This window comes from Dromiciops gliroides, chromosome 4, assembly GCF_019393635.1.
Source record: "Dromiciops gliroides isolate mDroGli1 chromosome 4, mDroGli1.pri, whole genome shotgun sequence".
Classification (NCBI taxonomy): Eukaryota; Metazoa; Chordata; class Mammalia; order Microbiotheria; family Microbiotheriidae; genus Dromiciops; species Dromiciops gliroides.
This window is the reverse complement of record NC_057864.1, coordinates 438,475,335-438,503,230: the sequence shown is the minus strand read 5'-3', so window position 1 is coordinate 438,503,230 and position 27,896 is coordinate 438,475,335. Positions and strand designations below refer to the sequence as shown.

The following is a 27,896-nucleotide window of genomic DNA, read 5'->3' as shown; positions in this document are numbered from 1 at the left end:
CCCTTACCGTGTGACCCACACTACAGCGGCCCGGCGCAGAAGCTCCGCCCTACTACTTCCCCGGCCAACTCCGACATCCGGGGCTTACGCCACAGCCCCTCCCTCCCAGAGCTTTCATCCCTCTCAGTGCGGCCTTGGGCGGGGTTTCATACTGCTCACGTTCACTTCCCGGGGGCACTGACCGAGGTCGCCCTTGGGGGTCCCTCGCTCTAGGAGACGGAAACTGGCACCCCCACCCGCGCTGCGGCGGCTCCCGCCCTTGATCTCGGCCCCCGTGCCAAAGCCCCGGGAGCTCGCGCTCCGTTTTGTCTCTGCGCCCCCTTCCCGGGTCCCCGCTTTTCGCCCCTTCCCCATCCCTAGCATGTCCAACCTGCCGAGGGTCGTCCTGAAACCCCCCGAGAACGTTTCAGGCAGCGCCGCCCCGTCATGGTAAGTACCCGGCTCCTCGCCTCCCCGCCGGCCCTCGGGCCTGGGCCGCGGCCCTTCCCCACAAGCGTCTCGACCTCCCTGCGCCAAGGCTCCCCGCGTCGACTCCCCGCTGTCGCCCGCCCTCGCGGGACCGTCGCCTCGGAGGAGCTCCGAGAGGACGGCCAACATGGCCGATGGCGTGGCTTGGCGGCGCGCGTGTCCGGCGCAAGATTCTCGAAGATCCCGTGGGAGCCCAGCGGAGGGCGGGCCTGACCCGGCCCGGAGAGCCCGGCTGAGCTCCGGGCCGTCGAGGGCCCCGCTCCCGCCCTGAGCCGTGTCCAGGGAGAAGGCAACGTAAAGATGGAGGTGTTGCCCAGCCGGCGGGGGCCCTTGGAGGCCTCCCCCAGGAGAGCCCGCCCAGAGGAGGGATGCTAATGAGATGGGAGGGCTCGTCGGTGATTCATTGTGGGGTGAGATTGGAGAGCGCCCACCCCCCACCCCCGGGGCTGCCCACTTAGGCCAATCAGGAGGGGTGTGCCCACTGGGATGGGCGCTGAGGGGGATGGGCTGGGGGGCCTGGAGAAAGAAGACCCTAAGAAGAGAAAGCAGGTGGTGATGCCGGAGGTCGTGGAGGCCTCACCATAGCCCTAGTGTGGTTTATCCCAGTGGTCCAGAAGTGATGGAGTTGGAGGATTAGACCCTGCCACTCTGGCTCCCTGGCACCGAGCCCATTGTTCTTTTTTAAGAGCCTTTGTGTGATATGCTTACCCAGCACCACTACAGGATTCACTTAGCATATAAGGTAAGTGGTCACCCGATCTAAAGAAACAACCTGATGGTGAGTGAGGAATTATTAGTGGAGATAGCTCAGATGTGTGGTACCATAGAAAAGGTGTCCACAGCAATTAATGACCGAAGAGGAAGAAAGGAAAAGTATCATTTGAGCTTTAGGGGCTTTCCAGAGATTTCATTTGATCCTTACAACAACCGGGGGAGGGGAGGGGTGTGCTATTATGATTCTCATTTTACAATTGAGAAATCGAGGCAGAGGTTAAATAATTTAATCATGGTCACCCAGTTTAGTAAGGGTCTGAGGCTAGATTTGAATTCAAGACTTCCAGACTCCTAGTCCACGACTTTGTCTGCTGTACTACCCAGCCCCATCAACTGAGAAAATTATTGAAGAGGCATCACTCCGGAAAGATGACATAGAAGTGATTCAATTAAAAAAGTCAAGCTGCCCAGAGTCTTGAAATGGTAGAATAGGATTCACACCTCATAGGAAATTTGAATGGGAGATCCAGCCATTGGCATCTCTCTTTGCTTCCCTTCCAAAATAAGTTCTTTTCAAGGATAAACCAGTGGAGAAAGGAAGGAGGCTGGTGATCATTTTCTTGGTCTTAGGCTTTCTCCCCACCTAAGGATATTATGGTTAAAGGAAAAGAATCCCTCATCTGGATATGGTTATAGGGTAGTGTGGAGCTGGACATTGATAGTATTGTCAAGTATTGATAGTATTGTAAAGACTTACAGTTTCAACTGCTAGAGGATGGGGAAGAGAATTTGCATTTACGTAGCACCTACTGTGTACAAAGCAGGTGTTATTATCCCTATTTTGCAGTTTAGGATACTGAGACAAACAAGTTTAAGTGATTTGTCCAGCATCACAAGTGTCTGATGCCACATTCCAGGGCTAGGGCTCAGTGCACTCTGGCGCCCCCCAGCTGCCTCAGCTGTGTGAGAGAGCAGAAAAAAAGCTTTGGTTTATGACCTACTTTAGTATCCCCTTAGAGCCTACCATAGTGCTTTTCATAATGCAGATTTCTTGAATGAATATTTTTGCATATATAAATTTTAAGGATAATGAGAATAGGAAATGAGAAATATCGAATAAGTGGCATATTAAAGAGAAAACGGTGTTTTTTTTTTAATAAGGACTACTTTTTTGTATATGCCTAAAACAGTATTCTTTTTTTTTTTCAACAGTATTCTTTTTAAAATAGAATGTTCCTTTACTCATTTATTTTTCTTATATTGCACAATATGTTTTAAACTCTGTGCTTTGTATTAGTGTTATGATAGAGAAAAAGAATTTAATTTGTTGGCCCATTTTAAGTGTTTCAGGTTTTTTCTTTTTGTTAAATGTATTTAGGATTTGTAAAAAGTATTCAGCATTTTGCCAAATTCAATCAGGTTTTCTTGTGTTCTGTTTATGACTGTTCCATTTTACTCTTTTACCTACTCGGTCTTTTCATTGCCATTAGTATTTCAGACTTTATTTATTAGCTTTTCTTTTTCTCATCCAGATGATTTATGTTATGAAGCTTAGACTAAGACTAGGCTTTGGGGACATGATCTGCTATAATTTTTGGAGCCATTTATTTTTAGTGGCTTTGTCAAGCTCTTAACTATTCAATTTTGTGACAGTTAAGGTAAGAAAGGAAGATAAATCACATATCCAAATAAAATTTATCAAGTTACATGTCTTTATCTCTTTTTATAGTTGTTAGCTTTTTCATGTATTACAAAACCCATTTTCCCACTTATTTACTAGTTTAAAAAAAAATGAGAGGTCAGTAACTTGACCTAATGTTACAAATGCAGGTTTCCTGAGACTGTCCTTCTCTTAATACTAAACTTTGGCTGAAATGAGGTTAGTTAGGCTTGCCTAGCTTATGTATAAATTTGGAAGGTGTTAGGAGGAAGCTAAATAATTTAAGGTTGTGAAGTGTATTTGAACTTTGAATGACCATGCAAATTAATGTCAGCCTATCTTGGAATAAATTAAATGTAGCCTTTTTAAAAAATGAAAACCTTTATTAAAAAGAGTAAATTATGAGCTTTGGGATTCTTACTAAATGAATTTCAACTATTGATACTCCTGGCTGGTATATGAGACACCATGTGAGACAATGATAATTTTGAGAGCAACTAGTCTTTGTATTTTAAGCCTTTTTTAGTCTTTGTATTTTAAAATGTATTTTACAAGTGTTAAAAGTTTTCATGTGTTTGTCTGGGCTTCAAAGTCTTTATATATAAAATTAGGAGAGATTGGAATAAATGATCTCTAAATTTCATTCTACCTCCATGGTTTTGAGGTTTATATTTACTTGAAGAAGTATATATTTAATCCAGTTTGTCACATATCTTGGTGTTCTGTGTTTCGCTTTTGTTTTCAAGATTCTTCTCAGCCCAGTCAGGAAGTCAAAGTTCATTTTTTATTCTAACTAGCAAAGTAAATGTTTACATGCTGAGTGGCAGAAATTACTTTGCACCTTTACAGGGAACACTGACATGGAGAGGAAAATGAATATTGGCTTTTTGCAGTGGTTGAAACAAAAAACCATCACAATTAAGAATTGTGCCTTTTAGAAGGCACATTGCATGATATATTTGGAGCTCCAAAAGTCTGTACAACTTGAATTTCAACGATGTCATTTAAAACAAATATTTGTTAAGAAACTGTATATGGTATTATTAGCCTTTATACAAATAATAAGATTCAGTTTCTGTACTGTATGGGGCTTTCAATCTTATGGATAGTAGTGACAGACACTTATCTAAGACAAGTAAATAAAATCTTTAAGTCAATATATAAATAAAAATTTGTACTTTTTAGAATCATCAGTAAGGACATTATAGGAATCCTCAAAGCAATAACACTAATGATATAACTCTAATGGTTCTTCGGAGAGCTGCTGCTTTGGAATTATTTGGTTGAATCAATGTTATTGTCTTTCTACTCTGTTCAGTTCTGGGGCCCACTACAAAAGAATTGAAATTTACAATCTCTGCTGTCAAGGGATTTATGTTGGGATCACAAGAGGTCACAATGAAACAACATAATGGAAAACAGTCAGACTGAATAATCCAGTCATTATGTGACCTATGACATTTTTTTCATTTTTAAGATTTCTTTGATTTTCTGTGAATTGGACAGACAAAGTCTTAGGAGGGTTAGAGTTGGGAGAGAACTGATATACCCTGGGATAGTTGGGGATGGCACTTTATATTGCCATGAAGATAAAACAAGCTCTTATTATATGAGTGTATCTTTTAGAGCTTGAAGGGACTTTGGTCATCTACTCTAACCTCATCTTACAGATAAGGAAACTGAGGCATAGAGAGGAATAACTTGCCTAGGTCACACTAATTTGATTATGGTTTATCTTTCCAGGCTCATTTCATATTGTTTTCTTTCCATTCGAGCTAAGATAGCCCACTTGTTTAAAAAACAGCATTCCATGTCCCACTTCAGAATTTTTGTATCGACTCTTCCCCCATGGTTAGACTGCATTCCTTCCTCATTTCTGCCTCTTAGACACCTTAGAGTTTCCTTCAAGTCTCATCTCAGATATCATTTCTGAGAAGCCTTTTCTGATCTTTCCTGCTGTTCCATTTCCCTCTTCAGATTATCTTCTGTTTGTTTATCCATAAGCACCTCAAGGGCAGCTTCTCCAGCAACCAGCACAGTGCTTTACATGTGAACAGGAAGTGTTGAAAACACTGAATGTTGTCCCAAGGACTTCATGAGCTACAGTATCACCACATAAAGAAGAGAATGTCTTTGGAGTAGCATATTTGATATGGTAAAAAGATTACAGGAGTAGGAAAACAGAAACTTGGGTTCTAGTCTTGCCTGTGGAGTGAACTGTATGACCTTGGCATTTTAATTAATATCTCTTCTCAGTCCTTATTTGAAATTTCTGGCATCGAACTTGGTGATTTTTAAGGTATCCTCCTTAGGTAGGAGAACCAGGATTGTGTAGTATATTTGAAACATGGGAGACTTCAAGTGGTAGAAATGTTTACTGGTATAAAAATTTAGCCATGTTCCAGGAAAAAAGAATGGAGAAAAGGCTTTGGATGTAATCATAGCATGTCTTTGGGGTCCTTTTGAGGTTGGTGCATAAGTATAATTGCTAGGAAAGAATCAGATTGCAGGAGGGAGTAGAAAAGCAATGAAAGTACCAGACAGTTCATTCCTTAGAGAACTCTTTTTCAGATCCTTTATCAATTGGGGAATAGCTCTTATATAAACATGAATCAATTGCCTTTGTAGTTTTGGAAATAAGACCTTTATCAGAGAAATTTACTGCAAATATTCTGTCCCCTCCCTCGATTTACTGGTTTTTCTTCTAATTTTGGCTTTTGGGGGGGGGGTTTGGTACAAGAACTTTTTGATTTTATTAAATTGAAATTTTCCTTTATACCTCATGACCCCCTTGTTTGGTTATGTAATGATTGGAATGATGCCACCTGCTGGAGACTTACTGTAGAAAAGCTCCGCTATGAGGAGAGGGCTTCTGAGGGCAGGACCATGCGGCTTTCTTTGGCGTCAGGAAGTGACATTGGCTTGTGGGAGGAGGAGGAAGGGGGAGGCTGGTGCCCTGGCTCACTCTCTTTCCTGAGGACTCTGGTGGAGAAGGGAGCTAGAAATGCGCTCTCCCTTTAATAGATAGATGAATCTAGGCCTTTCTCTCTCTCTTTACCAAATTCTTATTCTCCTTAATAAATGCTTAAAAGTCTAACTCTTGCTAAAGCTTATAATTTATTGGTGACCACGCATTAGATATTTTAGACAGTATAGCTAGAATTTTAGCCCTTACAGTTATGAATTATTCTCTTAATCATGGGTCTGATAGGTAACTTTTCTTTCTCTTCTAATTTATTTATGATGTTATCTTTTTTTAAAAAAATCATCTATGTATGTTTATTATTACTCATTGATGCATAATGAACTTACATGTACTTAAACATTTTTTTAATTTAGAATTTTCCCTGTTACATGTAAAAAAAACCATTTTTTTCACATTGATTTTTTTTTTAAAACTTTGTGTTCTAAATTTTCTTCCTCCCTCCTCAATTCTTCCTATGAAATCAAGCAATTCAATATAAGTCCTATATGTGCAGTTATGCAAAACATCTTCACATTAGGTCATGAAAGAAAATAGACAAAATAACTTAAGAAAGAGAAGCTAACAAATAAAATTATACTTCAATCTGTATTTAGATACCATCAGTTCTTTCTCTGTTGATGGTTTGCATTTTTCATATGTCCTTCTGATAGCATTCTGCTCATCATTTCTTTCACAGTTACTTTTGCTAACTGTATTACCCTCCATCCTATTCTCTCCTTTTGATATTTACTCTATTTTCTATCTTCCTTCACCCTATCCCTCCTCAAAAGTGTTTTGCTTTCTACTGCTCCCTCCCCCAATCTGCCCTCCCTTCCTTTGCCTCTTCCCCCTGCCCCCATCCCCTTCCCCTCCCACTTTCCCTCAGGGCAAAATATATTACTATACCCTCTTGAGTGTGTATGTTATTCCCTCTTTGAGCCAATTCTGATGAGTAAGGTTCACTCACTCCCCCACTCCTTTCCCATCTTCCCCCCCACTCCATAAGCTTTTTCTTGTTTCTTTTATGTGAGCTACCTTTTCCCAGTCCATCTCTCCCTTTCCCTTTCTTCCAATGCATTCCTCTTACCCCTTAACTTTATTTTAAAGATGTCATCATGGGTCAGCTAGGTGACAAAGTGTCAAAGCACCAACCCTGGACCCAGGAGGTCCTGAGCCCAAATCCGGCCCCAGACATAAGCCACCTCACCCTGCTTGCTCCACAAAAAACAAGGATAAACAAAAAATAAATGCTTTGCATTTATTATCCCTTCATATTCAATTCACACCTGTGCCCACTGGTTTAAGTGTATTCCTTTCAGCTGCCCTAATACTGAGAAAGCTCTTAGGAGTTAGAAGTATTATCTTCCCATGTAGGAATGTAAACAGTTTAACATTTTAATATCCCTCATGATTTCTTTTTCCTGTTTACCTTTTTATGCTTCTCTAGGGTCTCGTATTTGAAAGTCAAATTTTCTATTCAGTTCAGGTCTTTTTGTCACAAATGCCTGAAAGTCCTCTTTTTCATTGAAGTCCCATTTTTTCCTCTGAAAGATTATACACAGTTTTGCTGTATAGGTGATTCTTGGCTGTAGTCCCAGTTCCTTTGCCCTCTGGAATATCATATTCCATGCCCTCTGATCCCTTAATGTAGAAGCTGCTAGGTCTTGTTTTATCCTTATTGTAGCTCCACAGTATTTGAATTCCTTTTTTTCTAGCTGCTTGCAGTTTTTTTTTTCTTTGACCTGAGATCTCTGAAATTTGGGTATAATATTTCTGGAGGTTTTCCTTTTGGGATCTCTTTCAGGAGGTGATCAGTGGATTCTTTCAGCTTCTATTTTACCTTCTGCTTCTAGAATATCAGGCAGTTTTCAAAATTAGAAGGGAAGCATAAAGCTGGAAAACAAATTTTATAGCCAGTACTTCTGATAAAGGCCTCATTTCTAAAATATATCGGGAACTAAATCAAATTTATAAGAATCCAAGTCATTCCCCAATTGAGAAATGGTCAAAGGATATGAACAGGCAATTTTCTGATGAAGAAATCAGAGCTATCTATTGCCATATGAAAAAATGCTCTAAATCACTATTGATTACAGAAATGCAAATTAAAACAACTCTGAAAGTACCACCTGACACCTATCAGATTGGTTAATATGACAAAAAAGGAAAATAATAAATGTTGGAGAAGCTGTGAAAAAATTGGAACACTAATGCATTGTTGGTGGAGCTGTGAACTGATCCACCCATTCTGGAGAGCAATTTGGAATTATGCCCAAAGGGCTAAAAAGCTGTGCATACCCTTTGACCCAGCAATACCACTATTAGGTCTTTTCCCCAAGACATCATAAAAAAAGGAAAAGGATCCACATGTACAAAAATATTTATAGTTGCTCTTTTTGTGGTGGTAAGAAATGGGAAATTGAGGGATTGCCCATCAATTGGAGAATGACTGGACAACTTGTGGTATATGAATGTAATAGAATACTATTGTGCTGTAAGAAACGATTAGCAGGCAGATTTCAGAGAAACCTGGAAGGACTTGCATGAACTGATGATGAGTGAGATGAGCAGAACCAGGAGAACATTATATACAGTATCATCAACATTATGTGTTGATCAACTGTGATAGACTTGATTCTTCTCAGCAGTACAACAGTACAAGATAGTTCCAAAGGACTCATGATGGAAAATGCTTTCCAAATCCAGAAAAAAAAAAGAACTGTGGAATATGGATGCAGATTGAACCTATTTCCAGATTACTTGCTGTCTTAGGGAGGGAGAAAAATTTGAGACTAGAAATCTTATAAAAACAAATGTTGAAAACTATCTCTACATGTAACTGGAAAATAATAAAATACTTTTATAATTAGAATATCAGTTTCTTGGAAGATGATGTCTAAACTCTTATTTTGATCATGGTTTTCAGATAGTCCAATGATTTTCAAATTATCTTTCCTGGATGTATTTTCCAGGTCACCTGTTTTTCCAAGGAGATATTTCATATAGCCCTCTATTTTTTTCTTTTATTCATTTGGATTTGCTTTATTGTATCTTGATTTCTCATAAAGTCACTAGCTTCCATTTGTTCAATTGTAATTTTTAAGCAATTATTTTCTTCAAAGAACTTTTGTATTTCCTTTTCCATTTGGCTTTTCAAACTGTTGACTTTTTTCTCATGACTCTCCCGCATTGCTCTCATTTCTCTTTCCATTCTTTCCTCCACCTCTCTAAATCTTCCTTCTATCTCTCCTACTTTCTCTTCAAAGTCCCTTTTGAGTACTTCCATGGCCCGAGACCAATTCTTTTTTTTCTTGGAAGCTTTGGTTGTTGGAGCTTTGACTTTGTTATTATCTTCTTCTGAGGGTACATTCTGGTATACCTTTCCCCCAGAGAAGCTTTTCATGGTCTGTTGCTTTCTTTGCCTACTCCTCTTCACCTGGAAGCAGATGTCTGATTGAAATCTGATTCTCTATGGTCGGAAGCTTGGCATGCCTGTGCCCCTCCCCCACTGGGCGACCACCACTCAAGTCAGCCCACTGGTTCAGAACATGGGCACTCCACCCCAACTCCGGAAAAGACCACAGCCACTTCATTCCGGCCAACCAACCGCCAAACCCCCTCACCTGTCCACGAGCCGAACCTCAGAAGAAGCCGCTGGCGTTGAAGATTCCAAGACCCTGGAGGTGCAGTCTGTTCTGGGTTGGGTACGCACTGGGCTCCTGTCTCAGCCCGAACAGCAGGTGATCCCAGTCACCTAATTAAGCTGTCTTTGGCTGGAAAATAGTCTCACTCTGTTATTTTGTGGGTTAGGCTGCTCTGGGAGTTGTCTTATGGCATTACTTTTGGAGTGTGAACGAGTTTGTCGCGAGTTCAGGGGAGTCACAGCCTTTCCTCCCTGATGTTATCTTTTCTGTCTAAGTCATGTATCCATTTGGAAGTTATCTTGCAATATATATTGAGATGTTGGTCTATACCTAGTTTCTGACAGACTGCTTTCTAGTTTTCCCAACAATTTCTGTTAAATAATGAGTCCTTGCCCCAATAGCTGGGCTCTTTGAGTTTATCCACACTAGTGCTATTGTGTCACTAGCATATACCTAATCTGTTCCATTGGTTAACCCCTCTATTTTTTATGCAGTACCAAATTACTTCTTGTTTGGAATGTGGCATAGTCTAAGAATCACATTCTTGGGTTAGCCAACAAGTTCTATAGGAGTTGAGAGAAGGGATTGATCACTGAAAGCTGGAGTAGTTACTCAGTCTCCTCTCTATGAGGAAGGGAGACAAAGTGGGCCTTTGAAGGAAGGGCAAGTAGAGAGTTGAGAGGGGGGAGCATTCTAGGTAAGTAGAAATGACCACAGTGTGGACATGGAACAAGTTTGGCCAGAGCAGGTGATTCATTTAGTGAAATAATAATGGTTGGGATAGAAATGAAGTTGGAAAGGGAGTTGGGAATCATATTGTGGAGCACTTTAAATGCCAAACTAAGGATTTTAAGATGATGCTTAGAGTCGATTCATCTGTCAGTGGCATGTTAGGTGTTTCGGTGGGTTTGAGGGAGAGCCCCGGAGGATCAGAGACCCATTATTATTACTATTACAAGAGGATTTTCCGTGGGATGAAGAAGGTATGCATACTGTCCACTTTATCAGGGCCTTTGCAGCTTTCAAGTAGTTGTTTGTTTTAAAAGTGAACTTGATGCACAGACTCTTCTATTGATCAAAATTATTCATTGAGGAACTATTAATCAGTAAACATTTATTAAGTGCCAACTATGTGCTAAGGGCTGGGGATACAAAAAAGAGGCAAAAAATGGTCCATGCCCTCAAGGAGCTTATAATCTAATGAGGAAGTCAACATGCAAACAAATATATACAAAGTATGCTATATACAGGATATATAGGAAATAATAGGGGAAAACTGGAGTCAGAGGAGGTTAGGGAAGTCTTCCTGTAGAAGGTAAGATTTTAGTTGGGACTTCAAGGAAGCCAGGTGTGAGAAAATAATTATTAATTATGAATTTCTGGGGGACCCACAGATTGCTTTTCTCCCCCCCCCCCAACTCTTTTTCTCTCTCTCTGAGACAACATGGCACTGTGCCTTTTCTGCTTGTGTTAACTGCCACATGGTCAATTCTTTACTGATATTCAATATTAATTAATAATAAGTACTTCTAACACTGGTGAAATAGCCATTAGTATTTAAATAGCCATTAATATATAAGTAGCAATAATTTATAAAGTACAGCCTAGCCCAATAATTTAAAAAACACACAGGCAAGACAGTAGTCATAGCAGAGGAGGGAGAGTGTTCTAGGCATGGGGGACAGCCAGAGAAAATGCTTGGAACCAGGAGCTAGAGTTTCTTGTTTGTAAAACAGCCAGAAGGCCATGTCACTAGATCAAAGAGTATGTGTTAGGGAGTAAGGTATGAGGAAACAAGAAAGGGGGCTAAATTACGAAGGATTTTGAATGCTAAATTGATCATTTTGTATTTGCCTCCTGGAAGCAGTATTAAGCCACTGGAGTTTATTGGGTATGGGAAGACATGGTTGTACCTGTGCTTTAAGTAAAATCACTTTAGTGGTTGAATGGAGGATAGATTGGAGTAGGGAGAGACTTGAGGGAGGCAGACACCTCCCCCGGTATTGGTTTTATTTGTGCAAAATTTAAAATTTCATTCTATCAAAATACTCCATTTTTCTTCTTTGATCTTCTCAATACCATATTTGGTCTTGAACTTTTTCACTACTCATAGTTGCAAAAAAATATTATTCTTTTAATTTATGACATATTCACTTGGAACTTATCTTTGCATATAGTATGAGGTGTTTATTTAAACATTTGTTGCCAAATTGATTTCCAGTTTTCTCAAGAGTTTTTGTTTAATAGTGAAACCTTACATATCTGGGGTCTTTATGTTTATTGAACACTAGGCTACCATGTTCATTTGCTTCTCTTTGTTTTTTGATCTCTCTTCTTTTGGTCATTCTCAAATACTTTGGTTGATGCTTTGTAGTATTCAGATCTAATACAGCTAGGCCCCTTTCCTTCAGACTTAAAAAAAAATTATTTGCCTTGGGTTTTTTTTGGTGGTTTCTGTTCAGCCAAACATGACATGATTTCCTGTGTAATATTGCTTATAAAACCTGTCACCTATTAAGTTCATAAAATTTTTATATGGATGTTAAAGTAGGATAAACCTAAAGATAGAATTAATGTTATTTCTCTTAATCATCTCTTTTGGTATTAAGGTCTAAAATTTTTTTTTCCCCACCTCTGGTATTTTCCCTTCCATAAGATATATTGTGAATTAAATCCTCAATGCCTTGACACTTGTCACTCCAACCACACACCTCCATTTTATACACTGTTCTAATCTAGCTACCTTTCCCCTCTTGATTCTTTTCTCTTCTTTTCTTTTCTTTTCTCTTCTTTTCCTTTCTTTTCTTTTCTTTTCTTTTTTGTGGGGCAGTGAGGGTTAAGTGACTGGCCTAGGGTCATACAATTAGTAAGTGTCAAGTGTCTGAGGCCTGATTTGAACTCAGGTCCTCCTGAATCCAGGGCTGGTGTTTTATCCACTGTACCACCTAGCTGCCTCCTCTTGATTCTTTTTAGTCCTATTTCTACCTCATCTATAAACACGTACAAGACTTGTGATGTTAGAGTACTAATGTGATAGTTCTGCTTTCCTTGATGGTGAAAAGAATTTCCTGTAAAAAATCTTTGAAGATAATTTCCATCATTTTGTAATTTGTTTTCTTCTTTGCAGTTGCATTCTCAAATACCTTTCAGATGATTTTACTTACTTGCCAAGCTTTTAAAAACTGGTTTTACTCTTCACTGCTTCTCTTTTTTAATGAGGCAGTATTGTTTATAGCCTTTGACTATGCTTCTTCAAAAGATTTTTTTTTTCCAAATTAGCTTAAATTCTGCTTTGGTGTTGCCCTGGTATATATTTCCCTAAGTAAGTCAAGTATTTCCCAGTTGGTTTCCTTGTTATGACCATTGATATATATATATTTGTTGAACTTCCGTTATTATTATAATTGGTGTCTGTCATTGTTCCTGGTTGTATTCTTTTTTTTTTTGTCCTCAGTAACTTCAAATAAAGTCAATAAGTGTTTATTTTGGGCCAGGTACTGCCCTAAATGCTGGGAATACAAATACAAATAGAAAAAAAGATCATTCCTTCTCTTAATGAGCTTACGTTCTAATGGGGGACAGATATAATACATAAAAAGCTGAAAAATGGTGGTGGGAGAGGTACACAGTTGGGGGTTTGGTAGACAAAATCCAGAGTTGGGGATGGAATTAGGAAAGGAATAAAGACATGATTGGCCTGAGTGCTTTCTTTAAAGTTGAGGTTCTGGGAGGAACTAGCCAATCAGGAAGGGGCATAGTGTACTTCCAGTGTAAGAAGTTCAGGGGTGGAGTGAACTTCCAGAGTGTGGTGGCTTCTGTGGCATGGTAGAGACAGTCTTGTGAGTCCAGAATGGACCCTGGAGAAGAATCAAGATAAATCTGGCCTGGATATTTTTCTTGTATACCACATCTCTTTTTTATTTTTACAATTTGTACAGATTATGATTCTAACAAATAGGAATTCTTATTGTATAAACGGCTGATCAAGAAATAACTCAAACATCAGTGAGTCATTTCCCATATATTAAAATATAATTTCATTTTTTTATGATGTTATTTAGTACTTACCATGTCTAACACCTGATTCTTAAAGAAAATACTCAATATGTATAGCTCTTAGGCTTCAGTGTAGCCTCTTTCATTTGTTATTCCTCATTCATATTTTCCAAAATATTTTTTTTACTGTTCTCAGCTATTTCTCATTTTGCTTTGAAGTAACTGAATAATATAGTATTGTTGGGGGAGGCAAAGGTGACTGGATTAGTCAGTAGGCATTTATGTAGCACTTAAAATATTCCAGGAACTTGCAAATTACTTCGTATACAAAGAAAATAAACTGTCTCTGCCATCAAGAAGCATACATTCTCCTGAAAGAAAAAAAACATACATAAAGAATATATAGAGTGCTGATGATGGTATCCTGAAATGACCTGGCATTAGCAGTTACAGCAGGTAGGGGGAAGGGGCTAGACACGTTTCTTGCAGAAAGTAAGATTTGAGCTGAGTTTTGAAGAAAACTAGGGAAATTATGTGGTGAAGGTGAGGGGTGAGAGCTTAGTATAGTGTCTAGCACATAGCAGATGCTTAATGAATGCTTATTGATTGTCTGAATGGAGATGGGAGATGGAGTGGTATGTGACGTACAAATAAGCCATTTTAGTTGCATTTCAGAGTATGTGGAGGGGAGTAATAGGTAAGAAGACTGGAACAGAAATCACATGGAGCAAGCTACAAAGAGTTTTAAATGCTAAATAGGCATTTATATTTGATCCTGGTGGTAATAGGGAGCTACTGGAGCTCACTGTGTATGGGAATGACCAGACCTATACTTTATAAAAATCACCTTGGTAGCTAGGTAGAAGATAGATTGGAGTTCAAAGATACTTGAAGTAAGGAAGCTGTTACAATAGTCCATGTGAGAGGCGATGAAGTCCTGAAATAGGGTTTTGATTGTTTGAATGCAGAGAAAGAAACATATACAAGAGGTAGTCAATAGGCAACCATGTCTCAGTGAAGGTTAGAAGATGGGAGGAATGAAATAAATGAAGTTTTAAGATGAAAGAGTATTGCCAGTTATGAAGCATGAATTCCAGAGGGCACAGTAGAAGGAAGCTACAGGCATACTTGGAATTTTAGGACATTGAGGTGAGTAGAATTGGGTAAATATGAGGCAGTGTCATATCAAGAATGTGGAATGGGGTTCAAGATCACTGGGATGACAGTAGTTATAAGGGAGTGAGAGTTTGACAATTACTGAGCAGTGAGCCCAGGTAGAGTATCAATGGTTGGAGAGAAGTTCAGTGAAGAAGATAAATGATTAGATTGTTCAAAGACCTCCCTTGAGGTTCATTCTTTTGGCAGGTGGAGATGTTGTATCTTGGATGCTCTAAGGAAGGCCACCACAGAGCAGGGAGTATGTACATGGAAGTATGGGATAATGGTCAGGAGGCCAGGGTGCCTTGCTTGTCCTGGAAAAGGCCCTGGGAGCAGGAGAAGGGAGAATAGTTGACCATATGGCAGTCCAGTACTGGAGAAGGTCTTGGGCCGGCCCCTACCTAGAGTGGGAAGTGGTTGGTTACTCTCCCATTCCTGGGGCAGAAGACCAGGGAAGCCAGCAGGGTTTTTCTGATGAGGGAACCACTTCCACTGTAGATCAGCAACTTGAGTTGAGCAAGTTGCTTAGGGACACTGAGAGGTTAAGTGACTTACTCAGGTCACATTGTGTCATAGCAGGGACTTGGCCCCATATAGTCCTGATTCTCTATTATGCCACTGCCTTTTTATCTTGATTTAATTTGAAGGGTCTTATCTTCACCTATTGCAATAGGTATTAGTGCATCAATTCAAGCCACCTACTTTTCACCTCTCTTCTTTATCTCTTAATGGAAGTTCTTATTTCCTCCTTAAATTTTTTTTAAAAAAGTGTTACTATCCATCAGGCACTCCCTCTTCTATTCACTTTTATATTTCCTATCCTCTCAAAACTCTTTACTCCCCTCTCTCTTCCTTTGTCCTAGCCTTTAAAGAAGTAGAGGTAGACTTTCTTACTAAGGCCAAATTCCAATATGAACTTGATCCCATTATCTTCCATTGCCTTCAATAACTTGCCCTTTCAATCATTTGTCCACTGGTTCTATCTTTATGACCTACATATGTGATTAGATCTCCATCAGCCTTTAATGGAAAACAAACCCAAAACTTTCGCTTGACTCCTCTATTCGTTAAAGCTGTTGTCCTAGGTCCCATCTACCTTTTACCATCAAACTCCTAGATAAAGCTATTTATACTCATTGTTTCCACTTTCTTACCTTTTACTCATTTTTAACTCCATTAAATCTGACTTTTGAACCCACCACTCAACTACAATTCCTTTCTCCAAGGTATTTATCTCTTTAGTGCTTCATCCTATGGTTTTTTTCCCCAGTCCTGATCTCCCTGCTTCTTTGCTGTTTTTGAACTACTGTCTCTTTCTAGATATTCTTTCCTCCTAGGGTTTTTGGATACTGTGCTGTTCTTTTTCTCCCACTGATCTGATTGCTCCTCATTCTCCTTTTGCTGGATCCTCATCCCTTCTCCTTTGCATAGCTATGCCCTGGGCAAGCTTTTCTTCTCTTTCTTCTCTTGGTTCTCCTACATGACTTACTGATCCCTTTCAGTCTCCTTTGATGAGTCATTATCCATATTACCCCCACACTCCCCAAAGTGAATATACCTCATATGTCTTTCCTGAATGTTCTTAACTCTCTTTTTTCTCCTTTACTCAGTAACCTCATCCCTTCCCATTAATTTAAGAATCATATCCCCAATCTGTATATCCAACACCAGTTTCTCTCCTGAGTACTAGGCCCATATCATCTAAGCTTTTTGGACTCTTTGAACTAGTTGTTCCCTAATTATCTCAAAGTCAGCCAAAACATAACTCATATTTCCCTTTTTTACCCCTTCCTTGTCCCCATCCTACCCATTTCCCAAATTTACCTTTTTCTTTGAGGATACTGCCATCTTTATGTTCATTTAGGTTTGTAACCTTGTAACCAGATGGTAGACTTTCAAACAAAAGCAGGATAATACTTGTCATAATTTATAGAGATTTTTCTTATGGTAGATGCCTTATGAGGGCCTTTCTTTGCTCTAGGTTCTCTTCTTGGGGGCCAGGTATAAGAAATCTAAAAGTCCTCTTCTACATGATAGCCTTCATCTACTTGAAGACTGCTTTCTTGGCTCTCCCTAGTCTTTTCATTTGAAAACATCCTCAGTACTTTTGACTGGATATTTATATAGCATGATCAGTCTTCTTGGTGTTCTGGTCACCTCCCTCTGTAAATGCTCCAGTTTGTCCAAGACATTCCTAAAGTGTGGCACCCAGAATTGAGCCTAGTAATATAGATTTGTTCTCATTAGGGAAGAGTGCAATAGATCTACCAACTTCCTCCTGCCAGATACTAACCTATTAAAATTAAAAACACCTGAAGTTGTCTAAGGGAATAAGGCTAATCTGATGGGATCTGTTCTAAAGTCGTGCCAGTTCTACCATCCTTCCTCCCACCCTGTTGTTAGTTGACTGGTGGATAAGGGGAATACATGGATACAATATCTAGATTTCAGCAACACATTTGATAAAGTAATTTGAACAGGATGGAGAGATGGGAACCAAGGCTTGTGTGTTTAGGCGGATATGGTGGTACTTGTTGAAAGACTAGACCCAAAGCATCAAATGAAAGATTTGACTTTGATGACCTTTCAGGTTCCTGCTAGTGCTCAGATCTGATTTTATGATCCTATGGGTTGATGTCTCGACTTCAGTGAAAGGAATAGACAATGCAACCAGTATTTTTGATCATAGTTGACATCCAAGAACATCTTGACAGACTAGAATGATGGGGTGAATCTAATGCATGCACATGCAAAGTTGCATTCTTGAGTTTAAAGCTGCTTTGCTAATATTTTTCAAGACTCCAGAAAAACATTTATTGGCCCTCATTACTTACACTCCATCAGTCATCAACTACCAAATACAAATTACGTAAATGGAAGTTTGGGAAGCATGGCCTCATCCTCCAATCAGAGAGGCCGAGGATAGTGATGAGGTGGAGTCTCAAGGCTAATGAAATCTCGCAAGCTGACGACCTTGCTGGAGCATGGTGAAGTCTTGTCGGGGAAGCCCCAAAGTAGCATGGCCAGGTGAGATGTCGGAACTGAAGTCTGAAAGGGAGGTTTGGAGGTTCTTGAAGGAGAAATAAGGGATTGGGGCATAGTCAGATCATGCCCTTTAGTCTTTGCAAAGGCATAAAGTTGTGATATGAGGAATGTTGAATGCAGGGAAAGGCAAGTAGGCCAGGAAAGTTGTAAGGTAGTATGTGTAAAGCCTGGAAAAGTGTAAAACGGAGGGGTTGGACTTGATGGCATCTCAGGTCCTTTCTAGTGTTCAGACGGATGATGCTGGCATCTAGTGGGTTGGCATCTTCAGTGATTTAAGGGCAGATGCCATGTAGTGGTATATGTGGTGTTGTGATTGGAGCCAAATTGTGAAGGGCTTTAAAAGTTGAACAATGAAATCTGTAGTAGTAAGTAGTAAAAAGGGGATTCTGTGCTTATTGTTTATTTTTCTGTTTAATTATATTCTGCTTCACGTTGTTGCTTAATTCTTTAATGTGTTGATTGTGGAAAGTCTTTGTATCTTCCTAAATGACTGTCCTAGTGCTTTAGATATAAAATCCTTCTTTAATACTTTAAGGATTTGTCATTTCATTTGTGTGGATGTGGCCTCTCATGATACTAATTACATAGCCTTTTTAGATGATCTTCTAGAGCTTCTGTAACTAAAAAAAATAATCACTCTGTTCCTTCTTTGGTGGTAATACTTCCAAAGCTTGTTAGACTGGTTTACTTGCTAGACACTTTACTTCCAACTAAATATGTTTGGTTCCTTCAGCTAATCCTCAAATGTCATAGATTCAAGGTCCTCCTCGGAGTATACTCAAGTTTGTAAATGTCATCTTTAAATCATTACACCCAGAACTGAGCACAGTACCCCAGATAAGTTCTGACAAAAACTGAGTACAGTAGGTTTATCAGTTCCCTATTCTTGGAAGCTGTGCCGCTTTTAATGCAACCCAAAATTGCATCAGCTTTTTTTGGTTGCTACATCATATTGCTGACTCCATTGAGCTTGTGTTTTTTTCCTAAAAAAAGTTGTATGAGACAAATATTGTCCTTTTGAGATGCATTATAATTTCAAAAATATTTTATCTTTTCTGTTCATTCTTTTTTTTTTTTTTGGTGGGGCAATGAAGGTTAAGTGACTTGCCCAGGGTCACACAGCTAGTAAGTGTCAAGTGTCCGAGGTCAGATTTGAACTCAGGTCCTTCTGAATCCAGGGCCAGTGCTCTATCCACTGCGCCACCTAGCTGCCCCCTTTATTCATTCTTTATTTGTCAGTCATTTAATACTTTTTCTGTCCGTATCTGGGTCTGATAGCTTATTTGCAAACAACTTTAAAATGCCCTTTAACAGTATTTAAGTGACTCTTTTTATCTTTTAGCTGTATATGAGTATTCTAACTTAAAATGCTTGTAGTACTGGATTTTTACAAACAACACAAGATGGCAGCATTTCAACATGAAAAATTATATTTTCCTCCTAAAGATGCAACACAGCTTTCCTAGGTTTTAGTACTTTGAATCTAGTAAGGTCTTCTCTAGGTTGGAAAATCATGAAAAAATGGCATTTTAACAAATGTTCAACTTTATATTTCCATTTGCCTGAGGGATTAGTTCTGCTTGGTCTCAAAGGGCAGATGAAATGGCTTTAAGTTTCAGAGAGACAAATTTAGATTTAATGTCAGGAAAAAGCTAACAATTAGAGCTGTCCAGAAGGGGAATGATCTGTCTTGAAAGGTGGTCGGCTCCCTCTCTGAAGGTCTTCAAGTATAGAGATTATGTTGAAGTAGGGGTTCTTTTGGGCATTGATTATATTCAGTGGCTTCTGAGGTCCTTCCCAACTCTCAACAATCTTTCAAACTCAATTAGCAAGGGTGGGTGCTGTTGTAGATAGGTAACTGGATAGATATAATGAAGTCAGGAATAACAAGTGCATTTTATTTCTTTGAAACACCTAATAAAATCATTTGGAACCAGGGTTAGGACAGTGAGAAGAGTGCCAAACCTTAAGAGCTTTGAGGCAATTGGTAATCAGACAAAAAAGCTATCCCAGCATTTATAGTCAACAGTTACTAAGAACCAGAGAAAAACAATTGGTGTAATCCATGAATCAGAAAGGAGATGAACTGGTAGTTCCAATGGAAAGGGGAGAAAGCAAAGAAATCATCTACTTCACAACTCTTTGTATGTAGTAGGCACATAATAAACGTTTGAATAAATGAGAAAGAATCAGTGAGAAAGGAAGATGATGAGAGCTACCACAGAGGTGAGGAAGTACATTTTTGAGAAATGAGAGGAGAAGAGAATGTGGGGAGAAGGTAGTAGAAGTGGGGAAATGGACATTTCTCCTGAAGACAATGCAGGGTATAAATGTTTCTCTAAAATGTTAAGATTTCATTTCCTTTTTCAGATCACATACAAGTTTTGAATCAGAACTGACCATGTCAGCTAGTTATTGCTTCTGTTTGAAGAAAAAAAAATTGTTTTATAACTGGTCAAATTTCCTTTTGTGTTACCAGCTTGAGAGCTAAAAATTACAGGGCTAAATGAAGAAATCGTTGCTTTCAAAGATCATATCTGCAAATGCTTCTGGTTTTTAAAAAATAGAAACATTCATTTTTTGTAGTGTCTTATATTCATTTATATGTAATTTTTTTTAAGTATTGCAGGCTGCATGTACCAAGTAGTTCAGACGACTGGCCTGGATGGAAAAAATCTTCTGAAATTGCTTCCAATTCCGAATTCCTCTGGAAACCTTATGCCACTAGTTCAATCTTCAGTCACATCTGATACTTCAAATGGAAATATATCAAATCCAGTTCATGTTACTATTCAGACTCAACTTGCTAGCACTCCTACAACTACATCCATTCAATTTCCTGTTTTTCAGACAACCAATTCTGGAAATTATTTCCTTTCAAGAGCAGCTGATAAATCTGAAAATGTTAGAGTAACCTCTGTGGGAAAGGAAAGCATGGCTCCAGCTTCAACAGCTCAGAATAATGCTATGAAAGTTGAAAGAGTGACCTTGCAAAAAATTGCTGTTTCTCCCTCAACTGCTCAAAATGACACAACATACATGTTGGTAAATGCTAAGAACTTGCCAGTGACTGTGAAGTCTCCTGTATTACCATATGGGCACCATTTACAGATTCCAGCCAATGCTGAAGTAAAATCTGTACCAGCATCATCTTTGCCACCTCCAATTCAGCAGAAAATACTTGCAGCTGCAGCTACAAACACCTCAGGAACAGCAGAAGCTTCAACAGTACCAACTGTTATTTATGTGTCTCCAGTAAATACAGTAAAATCTGTCGTTTCTAAGACCTTTAAAAATATTTGTCCCAAACCTCCAAATGCAACAGAAGCTGCAAAGCCCACTGTTCTAAACACTTCACAAACACCAGCGAAAAATCCTTCTACAGATGTATCTAATAATGAAGGCCAGCAATCTCGAGATGCACCAATGAAATGGGTCGTACAAGAAACTTCACAGTCTTCCTCTTGTCTTGTTCCTGTCAAGTCTTCAAACAACATGGCTTCAAAAATCTTAAAAACATTGATGGATATGAAGAATGTTGAAACTAGTTCTGTAAGTATGCCTCCGTTATGTTCAGGTACTTCTAGTGGAACTCAAGCAAAAATTACTCCCATTAAAGATAATGCTTTGGTTATGTTTAATGGGAAAGTCTATCTGTTGGCTAAGAAGGGGTCAGAAGTTCTGCCATCTCAAACTGATCAACAGAATTCTGCTGCTCCTGATGCGTCACCAAGAAAAGACACATCACAAATACCTAATTCAAATTCAGTCACAAAAATCACTAATGAGGTTGTAAATATTGTCTTGGCAAAAAATAAGACTGCCCCCCAGAAGGAGACAAAGTTGCTTTCTGAGCTTTCTGAACCTGTTCCAAGTCTAGAGAAGAATAATAAAGTGGAGTGTCTTTCTCTTTCTGCCCAAAGTCCACAGCATGTTAAGCAGCCCCTCTATCTAGAGCAGTATAAGACCGTGCACATAAAACTAAACTTACCAGAAGTGATCAGTCCAGCGCAAAATGCCAAAAAAGAAACAAGTGTCAGCCACACGAAAGAGAAAAGTTCTTCTGGTGATGCAGCTATTACATCAAAACACTGTGTTTACACAGATCAAGAACCAAAGGTAATTCTCCCAAGCCAAGAATATGTCTAGTATATTTCTTTGCATGCATATTGATTTTTTTTCTCAGTAGGGCAATGATTGTCATCCATGTTGCCTTTTTCTCCCTCTACAGAAAGAAACACTGGATGAAGTACTGATTTTGAAATTTATGAAATTGTATTTTGTAGCAACCACTGGGGTTGAAGCATGCAAATAACCTGAGGGAACTGGGAGAGGAGAGTGTAATTGACAAGTCCATGCAGATCCTTGCAGTGGAATCACTTTTACCGAGTCCTAAAAATAAGTACAGGCACTCTGGTCTGGAAGAGCTTAGGATTGACATTGCTTATTCAAAGCATAATTAGGTATTTTATATTTTAACCATAACTCTGATTTTAACATTAGAAATGATCAGCATTGTACATTTAGAATTACTTTTAGATTTTGTTTTTTGAGAAAAAGATATTCTATGGATTTCTTGAATTTGTCAGTAGAAGGAGGCAGATCTCTTTTCTCATTAATCTCTGCATGGCCAGTTAGTCCCTCAATCCTTGGACTCACTGGTTGGTTCTAATGCATAGATATTCAGGGATATGTGATTTAAGTGGCCCACTAGAGCTACCTTCCCTCTTTGATGGCAAATCCCCTAACTTTTCTTACTTTTTCCTCTGAACACCTTTTCCTATCTCTTCTAAGCTTAGTACTCATGAACATAACCATTTATATACATACCATTTCCAGTACTTACTTTGATTTTCTGTCTTTTTCTTCTGTCATAGAAGTTGTTGAATGGCCAGGAAAGTAGACAACTAAGTTCTGAGTGTTTCTTTCTAGGCTGATTAAATAGGTTAGCTTTTCTAGATATTTTAATTTCCAGACAGTGATGAATTGATATTTTTTAACTGTTGTCATTCATTTACTTTTTAATTTCATCTGTAGTAGTAGTTGTAACAGTAGTGGTAGTAATTACCTGTTACTCTTTTGGTGTAGAATCAAGTCAGACTAGTAAAAATATAATTAAATGAGAAATTGCAGGGGAGCTTTTAAGTTTCATGCTATGGAATTCAATTTTCAGAATGTGGGTGGTAGTGCAAGGATTTCCTGTACCTAGCCTAGCCATTTAGGATTTTAAAGCATGCTGTTTCTCTTTTATGTAAGATGAGGTAATCGCTTAATTGCAGGTCTGTTGAAACAGCTTGAGTAATTTACAGTGTTGTTTATGTGTTGTATTCTCTCTCTGATTTTAGAACCAGGGTGAGATGGCGTTTGTATTGGAGACACATACCCAAAGCAGAAGTCAAAAGGAATCATGTCGAAGGGAGTATGCAGAATTAAGAAAGAATTTTGGTATCACAAAAGATTTGAGAGTACGCCTCACTCGAGTTCCTCTATTTGACTCTACAAGTTTATATTCCCCTAGCAGTTTGACAAACAGTATTTCTTCCAAAGAGTCAAATATTATTGTGGATCTAACATCTGGGAAAGAGGAAGAGAGCCAGGAGGTAAACGAATTTTAAAACGTCTTTTGTACATTCCAAAAAGGAACACAAATTTATTCTTTTAATATTTTAGCTCTTAGGAAAAAATAATCAGAAAGTTCTTGCCTATATGTTTAAATACTTATCACCAAAAATATACATATGCATCCTAAATTAATTTTTTGGAAGAATGTAGTACATATAGCCTTTTAATGTGTGTGATAATGTACTTAGAATTTTTTCTTTTTTTAATCATAAAGCTAAAAAGAACACCCAGAGGTCACTTAGGCCATTCCCCCGCTTCCAGGCTGAACAGTATCTAAAATCATTTGTATAAATAGGTGTTCATCTTATATTTAAATTTTTTTGTGGCAGCAAATTCAGCAACCTCCCTTAGCAAACCTTTTAGAATTTAAAAAGTTTTTTGGCTCAATGAGGAAAAGCTTTCTAACAATCTCTAAAAGTAGAATGAACTACTTCAGGAAATATTATAGAGATATCAGTTATTATTCTTTGTAGATGATATGAAACTAGAAAGGATAACTAATAAGTTGAATGAGAGGTTCCAAAAAACTCCTGAGTCACATTGATGAGCTAGGTTTTTAGTTTTTATTTAATTTTTTATTAATGGAAACTTATTTTCTCTCCATCCTAAGTCTTTCTTACCCAGCTCTTGCCCCATGGGATGGGGAGAGGAAAAACTGTTGTAAGAAATATAAAAGCTAAGCAACACAAATTCCTGAATTTGTCACTTCCCAAAAATAATCTGCCTTATTTTGCACCCTGAATCCATCACATCTGGATCAGGAAATAAGAAGCCTGCTTCATGAGTTGGTCCTCTGGAATTGTGGTTTGTCATTGGATTAATCAGAGTTCCTGCATCTTTCAAAGTCATTTTCTCTTTACCATGTTATTATAGTATAATTGTTCTTCTGATTTATTCCCTTCACTATGCAAGTATGAGCCAAATTTAGTAAGCCAGATTTTAGTAAGATTTAAGAGTTAAATGTTAAGTCTTATTCTCAGATTAAAAGGAATGACTTTCATAAATACAAGTTGGGGGAGAAGCAGCTGGACAACAGTTCACTGAAAAGACTTTAGGCTTTAGTGCATAGCCAGCTGAATAAATAGTGTGATATGGAAATGAAGGAAGAAAATATGATTATTAAGCTGCAACCATAGATGTCAAGGGAGATAATAGTTTGATCATACTCTAGCCCAGTCAGACTACATCTGGAATAGTGTGGACAGTTCGGGGTGCTACCTTCTAGGAAGTCAATTGACCAACCAGAGCATATTTAGTAGAGGAGGATCAGGAGGATTAGGAGAGTAGAAATAATCCCAAAGATTGGATGAAGGAACTCAGAAAGTTAGTTCCACGAAGAAAAAAACCTTTTGGCTTGAAGGGCTTTTATGGAATGGCAGTTAGACTTTTTTTGATTGGTTTCTGAGGGTAGAACTAAGATCTGGAGGTGGAAGTGCTAGATAGACAAAGTCTATCTAAAAGGGGCTGCTTCAGGAGGCAGTGGGGACCTAGTCTCAGTTCATTTTTTTTCTTTCTTTTTTTTTTTTTTTGGTGGGGAAATGAGGGTTAAGTGATTTTGCCCAGGGTCACACAGCTAGTAAGTGTCAGGTGTCATAGGCCAGATTTGAACTCAGGTCTTCCTGAATCCAGGGCCAGTGCTTTATGCACTGCGCCACCTAGTTACCCCTGTCTCAGTTAATTTTAAGTAGAACCTGAATGGCCACTTGTCGGGGTCATGGTGTAGAGCAATTTCTTGATCCCTTCAAACTGAGTTTCTTCAGGTGTAAAGCACATCTATCAGATAAAATCAGAGGATTTATCTAGAAAATGAACTAATTTGACCTTGGCATAAGAGGCCTGTCATTAACATTTGAAAGAAAATGTGTAAGGTTATATTCATTTTTCTACTTTACCTGGGAGCAGAGCATCCCAAAGTAAATCCAGCCTTCCAGTGGGCAAAATATGTTTCACATGAGTGCTGGCATATTATTTTACTGCTTATTGACAAATGAGATAATCATGCATATTCTCTTTCATTTCTCCTCTCTCTGCCTTCATGAAATTCCCATCCATAGAAGAGGAGGAAATTGGGCAGATTAATTCATAAAATTCTTTGCAAACACCATTATTTTGTTTTAGTCACACTCATTTGAATTAGTATGAAAATATGGACCAAGTAATTATTCTCTTAAGAATATCGATATGGGGCAGCTAGGTGGCGCAGTGGATAGAGCACTGGCCCTGGAGTCAGGAGTACCTGAGTTCAAATCCGGCCTCAGACACCTAACACTTACTAGCTGTGTGACCCTGGGCAAATCACTTAACCCCCATTGCCCCACAAAAAAAAAAAAAAAGAATATCAATAGATAGTAGCTTATCTCTTGTGTTATCAGACATTAAAATGGATAATAGTTTTCTCTGTTCTTCCTATTAAAAAAGTAAACAAGAAAAGGAAATAAAAAAGCATTGTGGGAAAAAGAGGGGAAGTGGAGGAGGTTATGCCCTTCCCATACCATAATGTGACATAAGTGAGATTATTAACTAGGTGAGCTTGTGATAGACTGATAGAATTCAGGTCAATTTAATAGACATTTATTAAGTACCTCCTATGCTAGGTGTTGTGTTAGGCATACAAAGATAAAAAAGAAATAATCCCTTTGTTAAAGGACTTTACCTTCTTTTGGGAGAAAACAACAAATATTCATTTGATTAATGCAAAATGTTTTTCCTTTCTGTCAGCTGTGTTAAACTGTTAGCATGATGTAAATAATACCTTTTTTTGTTTTTTGGGTTGTTGTTTTTTTTTTTTTGGATTTAGCTTACATTACAACAGGACTTGGATAAGAAAAGAAAAGCAAAAACTGTTATGAAGATGGACAGTACCAAGAAGAAGAAATCTGGGAATGACGTGAGCCCATCTATGGAAACAGGAACTGATCATACTAGCCCTCAAATTCTTAACAATATCTCACCTGATTCAGTTTTATCACCACAGAGTAATAACCTCATTGGTTGCACGAAGTCCAATGAAGAGAATGCTCCTGAGCTAGAACTACATGCTCAAGATTGCCTTGACAGAGGTATAGATAGCCCAGCCTCCGTTTCCTTTGAACAAGAGCCTCCAGAGAGTCAAGATTGTTATATTGATGAGAGTTTCCCTACGACATTGCCAGAATTGGATGAAACTATAAGAGATGAAAAAATAAAAAGACTTAAGCAGCTACTGAAAGAAAGAGAGGCAGCTCTTGAAGAAATTCGTAAAAAGATGCAACAATGTTAAAAATGTAGCTGTGACTTGAAAAGATCTTAATGAAGTGTTTATTTCACCCCTTGTGGTTTTGTATAAATTATTTAAATGTACAGGTAATCTGAAAGCTTTTTTGAATCTAAAATGTTGTTTTTGTCACTGAATTATTGAATGTGTTTAAAGGGGATAAAAGAGACTGAAGGAGAACTGTTTGTTCTAAGTAGTTCTAACTTGGAATATCTGAACTTTGTCTTAGATGTGATTTTTTTGTAATGGAAGATTTGCTACTTTTATATCATTTTGATTTGAACTTTCCAACTCTAAGCTTGTACAGTTGTCATGTTATATCTTTTGGATATTAATTTTCCAACAGTTAATTTTGATAAGACTCCAGAAATCCTATGTCTGGTAAGAAAATCTGAGCTCTGTTCTTAGCTCTGCTACAGAATTCTCTACCTAACTTCAGGAAAGTTGCTTAATGATTTATGTGGTCTCCTTATCTGTAAAATGAAGATAATGATACCTGTTCTCCTACCTCACTCATATATTAAGGATTGAGTGATCCATACATACATACATATATTTTTTTACTCCATGGAAGAAAGGTATTAACCACGAAATTTAAGTTTTACAGATTTTTTTTTCTTAAAGATGAGGAGCTTATATTTTGTAGCTTTTACCAGATTGTTTAGTGTGACCCAAAACATTTTTAACTAGGCATTAGAATGTATTGTATACTAGAAGTGGGAATTTCCATTATGATCAAACTAATGTTTCCTTTTTTTTCCCTAAATACACCTTTTACCTGGAGTGGAATATGAGGCATAGGTTGATTAGTAACCATTCTTTAGTGCGTAGTCATTGCTTTGGATTGTAATAAACTAACTATGTAGTACATTTTCTAAGTTATAAGAAAAATATTTTATAGCTTCTGCTGAAGTAGTCATTGATTTTTAGAGGAGCTTCAAGCATTGGGTGTGGGCAACACTGGAAGTTGTCATTTTCCCCTTGGTTACCAAGAGATCTCTAAGAGGAAGAATTGGTTTTGGAGCCAGAAAGATCATGAAAAAAGGCTGAAATTAGTGCCTACCATCAGTCACAGAAAATTCAGTGATGGCCTTAAACTTGACATTTGGAACAACACCTTCTAGAATCATTCATTTGCAGTTGTCTGATGTCCCCAATCGACTAAGAACAATGGTAGAGTTAGGGGTTGAACCTTTCTGTTCTCCTATATTCTTATCCCTTTCTGTATTGGCGGAATCCAAGAAGGGTAGTAATAGGTAGCCTTAATGAAAAAAATTCTAGTAACTAATAAGAGCTTAGGAAGTTATCATGGGAGATATGGAGAGGGAGAGAGCCCAGCAAAAGAAAAGGTAAGTGGAGTAGAAAGAATGC

The 27,896-nt window shown here is 38.4% G+C and overlaps 1 protein-coding gene across 3 annotated transcripts; it reads left to right on the top strand.

Moving 5' to 3' along the window:
* Positions 1-2: 2 nt before the first annotated feature.
* On the top strand, positions 3-27,393 carry LRIF1 (ligand dependent nuclear receptor interacting factor 1). Of its 3 annotated transcripts, none has more exons than XM_044003799.1 (4): positions 3-429; positions 20,280-21,769; positions 22,996-23,250; positions 26,070-27,393. In XM_044003799.1, the coding sequence occupies exons 2-4, from the start codon at positions 20,285-20,287 to the stop codon at positions 26,529-26,531; spliced, it is 2,202 nt and encodes a 733-aa protein (XP_043859734.1). In that variant the 5' UTR covers positions 3-429; positions 20,280-20,284; the 3' UTR covers positions 26,532-27,393. The 3 variants fall into 3 exon arrangements, with proteins under 3 accessions (XP_043859734.1, XP_043859732.1, XP_043859733.1); XM_044003797.1 differs by having other exon boundaries at positions 20,272-21,769; XM_044003798.1 differs by lacking the exon at positions 3-429 and adding an exon at positions 1,078-1,210 and having other exon boundaries at positions 20,272-21,769.
* Positions 27,394-27,896: the final 503 nt, after the last annotated feature.